The sequence below is a fragment of the Gossypium hirsutum genome, chromosome D08, assembly GCF_007990345.1.
Source record: "Gossypium hirsutum isolate 1008001.06 chromosome D08, Gossypium_hirsutum_v2.1, whole genome shotgun sequence".
Taxonomy (NCBI): domain Eukaryota; kingdom Viridiplantae; phylum Streptophyta; class Magnoliopsida; order Malvales; family Malvaceae; genus Gossypium; species Gossypium hirsutum.
In genome coordinates, this window is record NC_053444.1 from 30882319 (window position 1) to 30895867 (window position 13549).

The 13549-nt window shown below is 31.7% G+C and overlaps 2 protein-coding genes across 3 annotated transcripts; one reads left to right on the forward strand and one right to left on the reverse strand.

Annotated features, from left to right (window-relative positions):
• Positions 1-276: 276 nt before the first annotated feature.
• On the reverse strand, positions 277-4876 carry LOC107908862 (L10-interacting MYB domain-containing protein-like). Of its 2 annotated transcripts, none has more exons than XM_041099958.1 (3): positions 4684-4876; positions 1083-1421; positions 277-996 (listed from the first exon to the last, which is right to left on the reverse strand). In XM_041099958.1, exons 2-3 carry the CDS (start codon positions 1419-1421, stop codon positions 640-642), a joined length of 696 nt encoding a protein of 231 aa, XP_040955892.1. In that variant the 5' UTR covers positions 4684-4876; the 3' UTR covers positions 277-639. The 2 variants fall into 2 exon arrangements, with proteins under 2 accessions (XP_040955892.1, XP_016691638.2); XM_016836149.2 differs by having other exon boundaries at positions 4642-4843.
• On the forward strand, positions 4650-7120 carry LOC107908871 (V-type proton ATPase subunit c''1). The gene is made up of 5 exons (XM_016836158.2): positions 4650-4783; positions 5432-5608; positions 5707-5784; positions 6454-6624; positions 6740-7120. The coding sequence occupies exons 2-5, from the start codon at positions 5481-5483 to the stop codon at positions 6909-6911; spliced, it is 549 nt and encodes a 182-aa protein (XP_016691647.1). The 5' UTR covers positions 4650-4783; positions 5432-5480; the 3' UTR covers positions 6912-7120.
• Positions 7121-13549: the final 6429 nt, after the last annotated feature.

Sequence of the window (13549 nt, forward strand, 5' to 3'; positions counted from 1 at the left end):
AGAAGATGCAATAGCAAATATTCGGTTAAAACATTCCATGCGTTGTAACATCTCTTTCTTTTCCCTTTCATCATCACTTTCATCACCGCTATAATCCTCAACTATACTCATCACCTGTGAATAAATTTTATCTCCAAAATCACATATAAACAACCATTAATAAAACTAATTTAATAAAAAATAAGTGGAACATAAATTCAATATCTAAAGACCAAACATAAACAACTATTAATAAAACATAATTGATACACATAAATAAGTAGAACATAAATTCAATATCCAAAAACTAAACATAAATAACTATTGATAAAAACATAATTCGCTTAAGCCATTATAACTAAAAGATTACACATAAATAAATATCTTTGAACCCTAGAAGGTCAGAAAATTTTCAACTATCCTCCATTTTCGTCTTAAGCCACAAAGCTCTAATCTTGGGATTAATTGATAAAAATATAATTCGCTTGTCCTTATTGAGCAATAATCTAAGTGCGAAAAAGTATAGAGGACTAGCTTCTGGAACTTCTTCCGACATGCTGTCAAGCATTTTGACTGCTTGTGGAATACCATATGGATCCATAACAGGAGTCAAACTAGATGTGGCTTGACTCATATTGTTAGCTGCATTGCATAGTTTTTCTATTTGACTGGACAATCTTGCAGCCCCTCCAATTTGTTTTGAGGATTTCTTTCTTCCAGTTTTAAAATGTGAACTTGACGTCTCAAGATTTTTTTTTTACTGTTTCCATCAATTTGAACATCATTTGAAATGTGAACATCATTTGAAATGAGAACATCATTTCTCATATTTTCTTCTTCACTCTCTTCAGGTATTTCGTGGTTAACATCCTCAAAAAAATCACTACAGAGTGTACCAGAAGAAGGTGCCCATGCTTTATCACCTGTTGCAATTATCCCCATGAACATTTGATTCAACTTCCTTTCGAATTCAGGATCAATGCCCAATGTTTTAAATTTTTTAGTTTCAGGCACAACCTACATATAAAATGATTGATTAATAATAGTAATTGGCAATAACCTCATAAATAAAAAATAAAAAATATTTAGAATTTTTAATGTACCTGAAGCCTACTCTCCCACCATTCATCAGATGCATCAACGGTTCTTTTTATAGGATTCCACCCTAAACCAGTATCTTCTCCTTTAAGTTTCTTCCAAGCTTTCCATTCTTTTTTTAAGGCATCCCACCTATTTTTAAGTTGTCTTTGTGAAAAACCCTTACCCGTTTCTTTCTCAAAGTTGGTCATTATTTTCAACCATCTATCTTTTGTGAAATGAGTACCAGGCCTATTGCCTTTTAATATCTCTTTAATACAAATATCACAAAATATGTCTGTCAATCTCTTATCCCACATTGCTTTCACTTTTTCATCACTAACTTCAATCGCCGAAGTACTCATCTATTGTGTATACGAATAGATTCATTTCAGCCAGTAAAGCAAGGAAGAAAATCAAATGTCACATAAATATATATGTTTACATGTGTATTAAAAATTTAACTATATACATGAACAAAAAAAAACAATATAAAAAATTTAACTATATACATGATAAAAAATTAAACTATATACATGAACAAAATCAAGTCAATATCCTTGTCCTTCCAGTTTCAGCTTTTGTTTGTTACCTTTTCACTTTAAAACAAAAAATTATAATATTTATTTAGCAAAACCGGAAATTAATGTCATCTAGATAACTTGTCCAACTTTATAGTCATATCATGAATTGGTTTATCATTTGAATCCAATATGAAAAACACATATATAAAGACAAGGATGATAAAGTAAAATTTTTATCACTTGCTATGACTCAAACAGAACCTTCCCTCTTTTCACTTTTGAGTTATGAATTTGGTTTTGACCTTAAATATAGACTCATGAACAAAAAGTACTGCTGGATTTTTTGACCATTTTTAGCCTAAAAGTTTTGTTTGATTGTTGTATAAGTTTGGACCTTGTTAACGCATGCTGTATTTCTTCAATGATTGGTTTCTAACATGTAGTTTTTTGTGTGGTTATTGGTGTTTCATAGTCTTACTGTAACTTGTTTTCCTTTTTCTTTTCCTAAATACAGAATGAGACTGAATGTGCTTATTATCTAAGAACTGGACAATGCAAGTTCGGGAGCAACAAAATGAGAGCTTCATTCATTCTTCTTGATTTTCCCATATTTTTTTTTCTCTAAAATTTTCGCATTTTACTAAAATTACAGTAAAGAAAATTTGTAGTAATTATTTTAAATATTATCCCAAATATAAATTAAAACAAATAAACAAAAAAAGTATGAAAAGTTTGAATTTCTAATATAATTTATTTCCACAAAGACTAAGACTTATAGCATATATTTTTCTCCATAAATATACTACTTGGAAAAGTTGTGTGAGCATTGTTTCAATGGAGGGAGGAAGATATCTACTTCATTGCTTTCTTTTAGCTCTTCTTACTACCAAAGCAGCATCTCATCTTTTTCAATCCAATGCCAATGCCAATCGAAAGGTTAATATTGAATTTAATTTCTTGTCTTTTTCTTTTTCTAAAATTTCCATTGGTGATGAGCTTTATTTTAAGAAAAATAAAAATTGTAATCGATGAATATTCAGAGCTATTTTGTGTATATGGGTGACCGACTCAAGGATGGAGCTTCCACAGCTTTGCTTCATAGCAGCATGATACAAGATATTTTTGGCAGGTGTGTAAACATATGCTGCCTCTGATTTTTTTTCTTAAATATCCGTATCTGATATTTATATCGTGTATATATATATAAACTGGGACCAAGGTAAAAGGGCAGTCAATAGCCTTAGCCCCTCCTAATAATTGTAATAATTAATTATAATTATTCCCAAAACAAAATAAAACCTGCTACTGGTGATTGAGATTGGAGCATGCAATTGGAATGAATGCAGTGAGTCGAAGATGTACAGCTACAAAAAGAGTTTTAATGGGTTCATGGTGGATTTGACTGAGGACGAAGCACAAAAAATGGCCGGTAAGTGTTACACTCCAACCTCACATGTAAAATTTCTTCAAATCCATTATGATATGTACACAAACATTTAAGTTTGTATTTATCAATTATTTTTTATGAGATAAATTTAGTGTTTAAATGTGTTTGGATAATACTAGAGGTGACAAGTGAGGCAACTTACGAGGATTAATTAAAATTACTTCAATTTTGGAAGTGTAGTAATTGGCATTAAAAGCGTTACAATTGCCAAGCCTTAAAAAGGGGCCTAACCCAAGCTATGTTTTTCTTTCTTCACATAGACTCTACTAAAAGTAGGTTAAATTTCTATATTTATGATTAAGGAGCCATTTGGATTTTAGATTGTCCAAATCAAACCCCTTTTAGACGGTAGAAAGAACAAAGCGGTGAGAATTATTCAGGCAAGGCATGGTCAGTGAAAGCATCGGTCAGAGGTAACATGCATGACAACAAGTTGAATGGGCATAAACAAGACCGCCAGAAATGGAGTTCAGGGGGTCAGAATAGTCCTTCGTAGAGCTCGGAACAGTCATGAGAGAGATTATTGATAACATGCACGACAACAAGCTGAGAAAACAAGCTACTGAAGAAGCAATGGTGGTTGAAGATGGTTGAAACAGTGGGCAGGCAAGCAAAAATTAACTGGTAATTTGATTTGTTTTTTGAATTTATATTAACTGGTTGAAGATGGCTGAAACAGTGGGCAGGCAAGCAGAGATTTTTATATTGATTTCGAATTTTTGAATTTATACCTTTTCTTTTTGTCATGGTGATAAGGTCTTCTTGGTCGATAGGAAATTGGGGAATTGAATATTTAATTCTGAGTATCTTGTTTATTATATGGATATAATCCTAAAAACTAAGCTAAATTATAGGTACTAGGCTCAGCTAATTCTGATTTTGCATGTTTTTTGCTCAAGCTAAAAGCTTCCATCTGTGTACTTTCAGAAGCCAAATAGATTTGAGACAATAGTAGCCGTGTGAAAAGAGTTTGATGCTTAGTACTGCATATCTTCGAGAATTAAGTGGTTGAGTCCAACGAAATTTGTATGTCGGATTATGGTTATTCGGTTTAAGCTGTTAGTTAATAGATAATTCTTTTTTGTTCTACCATTGAATGTACAGCACTCTGGGTTAGTATTTAATATTTGGAATAAAGATGTATGCTTTCCTTTTGGTTTCTAGAAAGTAATGTTAGGGGTATTTGGCAAGAGTTTGTGCGAGTCCTCATGCTCAAGTGATCCACATAAGAGTTTGTAGCAAGAAAAGGGATAATTTTTTCATGTGTTCAGCAGTTTATGCGAGTCCTCAAGCTAAGGTTCTGGACTTAATTGTTGAATCTTTTAATGAGCCTTGGCTTATAGTGAGTGATTTTAATTCGATTTTGGATAGTTCGAACAGGAAAGGTGTAGCTCGTTTGGTACCTATTTGGTCGTGATTTATTTCAAGGTTTTGTTTTCAATCATAGTTATCTTCTTAAAGATCCAACAACATAAGTTCAACCAAATATATCCAACAAAAAAAATATATCCAACCAGCAGCAGAGGGCAAAGATAAACTCAGGAAAATCAATCCCAGACGAAAATCAATCAATATACAGAAGAAGAGAAGAAGAGAAGAAAAAGATAAACTCACTAGCAGAGGGCAGAACAAAGCAGAAGGCAGAGAGCAGTGTACCAGCAGAGCGAACCAGCGTAGCAGTAAAGGAAACCAGCAAAGAGCAAAGAGCAGAGAGCAGTGTAGCAGCAGAGGGAACCAGCGTCGTGTGGCTAAAAAGGTAAAGCAACCAATCCAAAAGGACTTCTTGGCTGAAAAGCTAAAAAAATCTACTTCCCATTTGCCCAAAAGTCCTTCTAAGAAGCTGATATTTTGCTCTAAAATGAAAGTGGTTCTCCATTGCTTTTAAAAAAAAAGTGCTTTTTTAGCTAAAAGCCCATCTCAGCCGGGTTGAAGAACGGAGCCTTAGTCATTTTCTTAAGTGTTTGCTTTGAAGAATGTTAATGTTGCTCTTTAGAATGAAGTATTATTTTTTTTTGAAATTTTTAAAATTAAAATTAAATTGATAAATTTTGTAAATGTTGAGAATTAAATTTATTGAATGTTTTAAAATTTAGATAAAATGTTAAATTTTATAAACACTGAAGGATAAATTTATTGAATAATTTATATTAAGATAAAAATGATAAAATATATAAATATTAGAGGGTTAATTTATTATTAAATGAATAAAAAAATCAAAATTATCTTCTCCTTAAAATATTAGTGATTATATAAAAAAATTAATAATTTAGTTAACAAAATAAAGCAAAGTGTATAATTCAGTGGAATTTTTGTACTTTACCCATAAAAGAATATGTTGGCATTCATACACCCAGCCCGACCCGGCTTCTCTCCGTGATTTATTATTTATTATTATATCAATCAGATAGAAGGAAAAATCATCAGAAAAAGGAGTAAAGCAAATAAACAGGAAAATGTCAAGAACGTCAATGGTAGGAGATTCAAGCTCCTGGTCCACCGCTCTCGTCAAGATTTCACCTTACACTTTCTCCGCCATCGGTATCGCAATCGCCATCGGTGTCTCCGTCCTCGGCGCTGCTTGGTACCCTTCTCAGTCAAATTTCATTTTGCATGTAATCTGGGCATAATTTATAAATAGATATTAAATTGTTCTTTCTTTTTAATAATTTATATTCATAGGGGAATATACATAACTGGGAGTAGTTTAATCGGTGCTGCTATTAAAGCTCCTCGAATCACTTCCAAGAATCTAATTAGGTAATTAACCCCCCTCTTTTTTGAATTGCTTTTATTGCGTGATTTGTAAAGCATCAAATTATTATTATTCCTAAAATCCCTAATCTATTAATTTTGTTGAAAGATTTATTAATATATCATTTAATAATGCTCTATGTTTCAGATATCTTGATTTGAAACTAAAATGTTTTGCTGGCCTTTGAAAATCAGATAGCGGAAAATAAGGAAATGATTGATATTTTTAAGTTTTTGGTATATCCCGCAGCCTTGGATCTGTATAATGTTTAAGGGCGGAACTTCAATCCAGCTAAAAGGAAGGGCAGGCAGGCTGGCGTTTTTTAACTACAATCATGATTAACAAGAGAAGCTATGATTTTAGTTTTCTCTTGTATAGATCCTTTCTATTTGTTCCGAGATATTGCCTTGCAATTTTAGAGATGGCCTCCCTGCTATTGTAATTTGACTAGTTGCTGTTTGCTTGCCTTGCTCGATTCATGTAAATGTCAACTGGATTAGTAGCTCTAAATGAGATTCGATGGACTAATGGAATACCGTTACGAATCTCAAGAAAGGATTTAGTAATTAAAGATGGTTCACCTTTTCAATTGGTTTTGTTCAAATTTCTGATCTGGGTTAAAATCTTATTACAGCTTTGCCAATTATTCGTTTGAAATGCTGTTTTTATTGCAGTGTAATCTTTTGTGAAGCTGTTGCTATATATGGTGTAATTGTTGCAATTATTTTACAAACAAAGTTAGAGAGTGTTCCATCATCACAGATATATGCGCCTGAGTCTCTTAGAGCAGGATATGCAATCTTTGCTTCGGGAATTATTGTTGGCTTTGCAAATCTTGTTTGCGGGTTCATCTCTTAGACCCCCTCTCTCTTTTTCTCTTCTTTTACTCTTTTAAATGGAGTCATCCGAACGAACATTTTGCTTATTTCTATACACTTATGATTTACTTTTTTGTGACAGATTATGCGTAGGAATAATTGGAAGCAGCTGTGCACTGTCTGATGCACAGAACTCGTCACTTTTTGTAAAGATTCTTGTGATTGAGATTTTTGGCAGTGCACTTGGATTATTTGGAGTGATTGTAGGTATAATCATGTCAGCTCAAGCAACATGGCCTGCAAAGTCGGTGTAATTTTCCGCTCTTAGTAATAACTTAGCTCTGTGAGAATGCAATCTGTTGAATGCATTAGTGCTGAAAATGGCGCCTACATATTTTTTCTTTGTTTGTTATATGTAACCATGTATTTAGAAACATGCTTGGAAATGCTCTCTTTTGTTCCGGTAATGATTTGTTGAATTAGGAATAAAATTTCTTATAAAAAACCATGATTTATGGTTTAAGTGTGCTACCGAGATTTATTGGTTCTTTTATTTTGTTATATCGTCGGCATTTGTGTTAAAACTTGCTTGGAGACTTTTTTTTTTTATCTTATATCGTCAGCATTTGTTATATCGTTGATTTGTGCCAACGAAGTTTGTTCTTCCATTAATCTTTCCGGTGTATGGCTATCATTTTTCTTTTTGGGGTGTGGCAAAATAACTCGAATTAAACAGGTTATGTTCGGATCCGACTTGATAAGGTTGGGGTTTTTTGTCAAGGTTGGAATTTTTGTTTGAATTTCAGGTTTCGGGCAGGGTAGCTTTTTAAATAGAGTAAATTACATCATAATTTACTAAATTATGGATAAGTTTTCGTTTTGACTACTTAATTAAAAAAGTTACGATTTGTTCATTAAACTATTAAAAAATTGTCATTCAAGTTATTGAATTATTCAAAAGTTTTTAATTATGTATTAGACTGTTAAAATTTTCTTTTAAACTTTACAAGTGAGCTCCAAACAACGATCCAATGGTCTAAACATTGGATTAGTACTTATTGATAAGTAAAATAACATATATGAGATCTAAGTTGATTTAATGGTCACTGTCGGAGATCAGATAAAAAAATTGTTTGAATTTTAGTTTGCAAATTTATGGCTTTCAAAATTATTTCATAAAAAAATGAATGGTAGAAAAAAAAGGAAAAAAGAACTTCCGATTGGTGTACAGGGTACAAAAAGAGAAAGTCATATACTATCGATTTTAATAGTTTGATAATTTAAATGAAAACTTTTGAATAGTTTAGTGATCAAAATTGTAATTTTTTTTAGTTAACTAATCAAAATGGAAATTTATTCATAATTTAACTAATAGTGTAGTTTACCCTTTCAAATAATAATATTGTGTCAGTTCCAAGTTGAACTCAACCCGTATCGCCCATCTTGAGAAAATTATCAATGTATCCTCTTTTAATTCTATAAATAATTTTAGTAACTTTTAAAACTTTTATAAGATTTTATAAGATTTTAATTATTATTTATATTTTATAATTAGATATTTTCATTTTAAAAGATTTTAGAATATGCATTTTATTTAATTTTGTAAAACTAAATAATATAATAAATTATGCAATGTTTCGAGGCAGGGTGGAGTTAGATCGAGATCAGAGTGGATAAACATCACTCATCTCGCTGTCATCCTACCCATTTTTATGCTGCTAATTTTTGCCATTGCTGTTCACATTTTGTAAGTAGCCGATGGAAAGAAATGAGATCAACAGGTACGTTACATGAGACTACAAGATGAACAGGAATAAGCTAAAGTGCAAAATATCAAGCCCTCTGATATGGAAATTATTCACTTTGTGTTTAATTAAGAGGGATTTTTATCAAAATAATATAAAATAAAAAATATTTCTCAAAATAATATGGGTTAGAAAATCATTTATCAAATTAATATGTTTTTTACTGTAAAAAACAGTGTTCATACTGATTGTGCAACACTAACCCAAAACTGCGTACCATCTTTACATTATAATAGTTAACTACAATATATATATTTAAATGAGTGTCGCAATAGATATTGTTTGCTTCTTAACACTTAATCCGTATTTATCTTAAAATAAAACTTAAAAAACCAACAAATTGCTACAAAAATGAGAAAGAAAGGACTCACAAAATTGTAATTATTTAACCCATTAAATCTGAGGATTGTTTGCTTTAGATTGTCTGAATTATTTGTTTTCCACTAAAGTGGGTGTGGTTTCTGGAGTTGGTGGGTGGTTACTGTTTCATGGTTTCTTCTAATTATTATTTATATTTTTAATTACAATAATTCCAAATTTCATTTCTTTATTTTACAACATGAAGAAGTTAATTTATTTGCTTTAATTTGTAAAAAAAATATTTTCGTATTTTATGGAAAATGAGAAATTAGTTCAATTGGGTAATGTTATACCACCCCCACATATCACCCATAGACCCACCTCCGTAACACCTTTGTATCATTTATGACACCATTGGACACACCTTCGTCATGAGCTACTTTCTTTAGAAATACATCAGGCTCCTTAAATGTGATGAGATAATTAGTGATTGCCAAGTTACCCTATTGTCATGTCACTAATTTACAAGGTCACATCATCATATCTACAATATGACAGGATGTGACTCTGCTGCTAGCAAGATATTTACATGTGGCATCTCTTATGTCTCATATCTCTTTTACCTAAGGGGGGATCTAAGCTCTTTCTTCTCTTCCTATTCAACCACTCTTTCTCTCCACCACTTTTTTACGATCACTCTATGCCCTCCAAAAGTGAACTACTAATCACCTTTGTCAATCCTTCCTCATTGTTGATTCTTCACATCAACACTTGGTACGGTGAATGTGCATGCTCATATTCAATCCTAATTCGAATATCCCATCCATCAATTAAAGAAGAGAATCTCTGTCCCAACCAATAGACTTTTGGAAAAATCCGGTTTAAAAACGGTTTTCTATCACAGAGAAAAATTAAAATTTTGAAAACCGAGTTGATTTGTTATATTTATAGTAATAAAATTTTTTCGAAAAAAATATTTGTGTTTTGTATGAGACTGATTCTAAACGTTTCAGGCTTTCAACCGAACAACCTTATCCTTTATTCTCGTATCACGAATTGCTTTGGGCACCCTAAACCCGAACCGATCACCGAGCCCGAGTAACAAGACGCCACATTACATGTCATAACATCACACATTACACACTGTCTCATTTGCATATATCTCATATCTCATTTACACATCATAATACACAATCCACATTGCATAATCACAAATCACACAAAAGTAGCGAGAGGAATAAGAAAGCTTAGACTCGGAACTTAGGGTAGGGGTTTAGGCTACTCATAAGCTCCCATTTAACGCTATGAATCGTGCTTACAAGAAAAGATTCCAAACACTCACCATTCGCGCTTCGCCTAGTCACCAAAAGCCTAAACTAGCTTTTCGTTTCCTTTTTCCTTGCTCGTTAAAGGCTCCAACGGTTCCGAATCTTCACCAAAATAAATCATACAACAAACACAATTAATATTCAACCATAGAATCACCTAAAGCAAACAAAGCTGCAGGCCTAAGCTAGTTCCTCTTGAAACTGAAATTTTCGACTAGCATAGTTGAAACGCAAAAATATCAATTACTACTCATTGTCTTTGCTTAAAACTGATTCCAATCATCTAATTACTTGCCTAAGAATGATTCTCATTCTTCAAACCACTTTAAACTACTCAGAATCATGGTTCCAAAATTTCGACATACAATGGCCATCTTTTGTGAAAACTTAGCAAAACCTTAAAAACTTTTAACAAAAATTTAAAGAGAGTTTTGAAACCTTCTAATCACATTAAAACAAGTTGAAAAACACTTTGAAACATTGATTTCATTCAAAATCTTGAATTTCACCATTAACACCCCAAATTTAAGCATTTATACAAACCTTTGATTCAATGGATAAAAACTCGATTTAAATAGCTAGATTACATTAAAAACTAAAAGGAAAAAGCAACATTAACTTGATTGTTGAGAAAAATGATAGGTTGATGAAATCCAAGAAAACCCATAATATGAATAACAATGGTTTTAATGGTGTTCTTGGTGTTTCTCTTTGAATTTGGAAGGGATTTGGTGTTTGAAAGTTGGTGGAAATGAAAAGGATTAAAGCAATGAAGATAAAAATTGGTGAATAATATGGTTGGGGTTTCAATTAACGGCAAAAAGAGGAAAGGAATGTTTTTATTCTCTCTTTTTTTTTCATGTCAATATTAGGGTGAAAGAGGAATAAATGGGTTGATTTTTAAAACTTGGTATAATTGTTTTTAAGCTACTCTTAAATTAAACCCCTTTACAAAACAATCATCTTATAAAATTTAAAGCCTTTTTCACATTTGTTTTTCATAAATTTTTGGGTTACTACACATCAAAATTTTTGAACTTACTTCGAGCCAAAATTCCAAAACTACCCTCGAATCTTCTAGACCCAATTTTAGGATGTGACACAAATAATCACAAATCAAACACAGAACCAGAAACAATTTATTACTTTCAGTAGGAAAGCAATTCTCTCTAAATATAAACCAGTTGAATTGTTATTCCCTAAAATAAAATTTATACTTAGAAAATAAATTCTCTCTACTTTCTGGTAGAAAAATAATATCCCAAAGTTATGTGAAACGTAACAACCTATTTTCAGTAAAATCGAAACAGTGGTTTCGAGACCACAAACCCGATGAGTAAATATTAGTTTTTTTATTATTTTGGTGTCCATGGTATGTTAGTATGTACATATTAAAAATTCGTTAAGAAATTTTAAGGTTAACATGATTAATTAAGGGAAAAAAGATTAAATTGTAAAAAGTGTAAAAGTAGAATTCTATTAGTTAAAAGGGTCAAATGACTATGGAATCTTAAATTTAGTGTACTTAAATGGTAATTAGACCATTTTTGTGGTTATTGGATATTCATGGCAAGTTTTATTTGAAATATTGAATGTTTTTAAAGGTTTAAAAGGTAAATGAGTAATTAAGGTTAAAGTAAATAAAACTAAAAGATTTCTTCATCTTCTTCCATCTTCTCCACCGATTTTCTAAGCAAAAAGAATCCATTTTTAGGGTTGAAGCATTCAACCAAGTGCCTTACTTGTATGGTATGAATTTTAAGCCCGTCTTTAATGATTTTTATGATTTTTATGAATTTTCATGCATGTTTTTGTATAATTCTTGATGTTTAATGATAGATTATGAGTCTTTGTTGATAAATAAACAAGTTTTGTAAAGTAAATTTTGATGAAAATTTCATTTATGGACTTGTTTGTAAAAATAGTAAAAGTTCAAGGTAAATTTATGAAATGATTGTTTTTATGGATTGATTTAAGTCCCTAGAGAATTTTTCTAGCTTGAGAAGAGGATTAAAATGCTTAGATTCAATTTCTAAGCTTAAGGACTAAATTGTGAAAAGTTAAAATATTAAGGGAAAAATAGTAATTTTTCAAAAATATGAAATGTGGACTAAATTGAAGGCTAGGGATGCTAAATGGATTAAATTTGTCTATTTAGATCAAGATAGACCACATACGGATCTAGATCGAGGAAAAGCTAAAGCCTTATATTCGTCGACTATGTTCCTATGCCCTAGTCGTCGAGGTAAGTTCGTATGTACGGATTACTATATTTATGTTATTCAATTGTATGTTATTATGTATTTATAATGCTATTAATCAATGTAAACCCAAAGAAATGCCATGACGGTTATTGAGTCTTGGTTGAACCTTAGGAATTCGTAGGATACAAATGACATGTCATTAGGGATTTCATGTTTCGGGTGTTGGTCTTGAATGTCCTACTGATGGCTGAGGTCCTGCATTTGTTTAAGATACTCTACAGCTCGTGTAAGTAGCATCGTGTAGCTTACATTCCGCCCCACAGCTCGTGTGAGCAATGATGTAAAGGAAATGTTACGGTTATATGTTTAAGCACACTTCGTGTGAGCTTTCCCGAGTATATGATAATATTCTAGATGGTTCAACAGGCATGAAAAAGAAAGGAAATGGTAAGTTTTCAAATGAAATATATCATATACTTATGAAAAGGAAATGGTGATTTAAATGGTATGATCAATGATGTAAGTTACTTGTTATGGATGAATTGATTTGAACCATGTATAAATGTACTAACTTGTGTATTTGTTGATGTTGTATAGGCATTGTGCCAAGTTTGGTATTAATTGATGCTTTAATTATAATATTTACATTATACAAATGAATGGTAAGTTCTGTTTATGTTATACAAACTTACTAAGCATTATGTGCTTACGTAGCTTTTTTTCCTATGTTTTATAGATTATCAAAAACTTAATCGATTCGGAAGCTCATTGGAGATCTATCACACTATCCAACAAAAATATCTGTAGTTTTTGATGTTTCGGCCAAGGTTATAATGACATGTATAGGTGGACTTATAATGATGTTTAGTTGAATCTTTAAATGATATTTTGGATATGTATAAGTTGTTTGGTTTTGTTCATTTGATGCCTTGCTAGTTTGTGTCAATGTTGCTATGTGTTAAGTTGGTTTGACTATAGATAAGACATGGCATGTTTTGAGAATGTATTGAGTTAGATGGTGTTGATTGAAATGTGGTAATGTATACATGTTTAGGTAAGTTTTGAATGAATGTATTTGAGATGCCTTGAATGACATATTGGTTGGATGATTTAGGACTCTTGAATTGGTCATTATATGCATGTTTTGGTAAGGTTTTGATGTCTTAATTATGTGCACAAAAGGCCTATAGGTGTATGCATGATTTGGTGTTGAAAATGGCTTGATTTTGGGCAAATTTATGTCCACATGGCCTAAGACATGGGCATGTGACTCAGCCCTGTATGACACATGGCCTGGCGACACGGCCGTGTGTCC

Coding starts and splice junctions, on each gene's coding strand:
- LOC107908871 (XM_016836158.2), top strand. CDS start 5,481: ATGTCAAGAACGTCAATGGTAGGAGATTCAAGCTCCTGGTCCACCGCT. Junction 5,609..5,706: donor TCCGTCCTCGGCGCTGCTTG/GTACCCTTCTCA, acceptor TTATATTCATAG/GGGAATATACATAACTGGGA. Junction 5,785..6,453: donor ACTTCCAAGAATCTAATTAG/GTAATTAACCCC, acceptor TTTTTATTGCAG/TGTAATCTTTTGTGAAGCTG.
- LOC107908862 (XM_041099958.1), bottom strand. CDS start 1,421: ATGAGTACTTCGGCGATTGAAGTTAGTGATGAAAAAGTGAAAGCAATG. Junction 997..1,082: donor GGTGGGAGAGTAGGCTTCAG/GTACATTAAAAA, acceptor TTTTATATGTAG/GTTGTGCCTGAAACTAAAAA.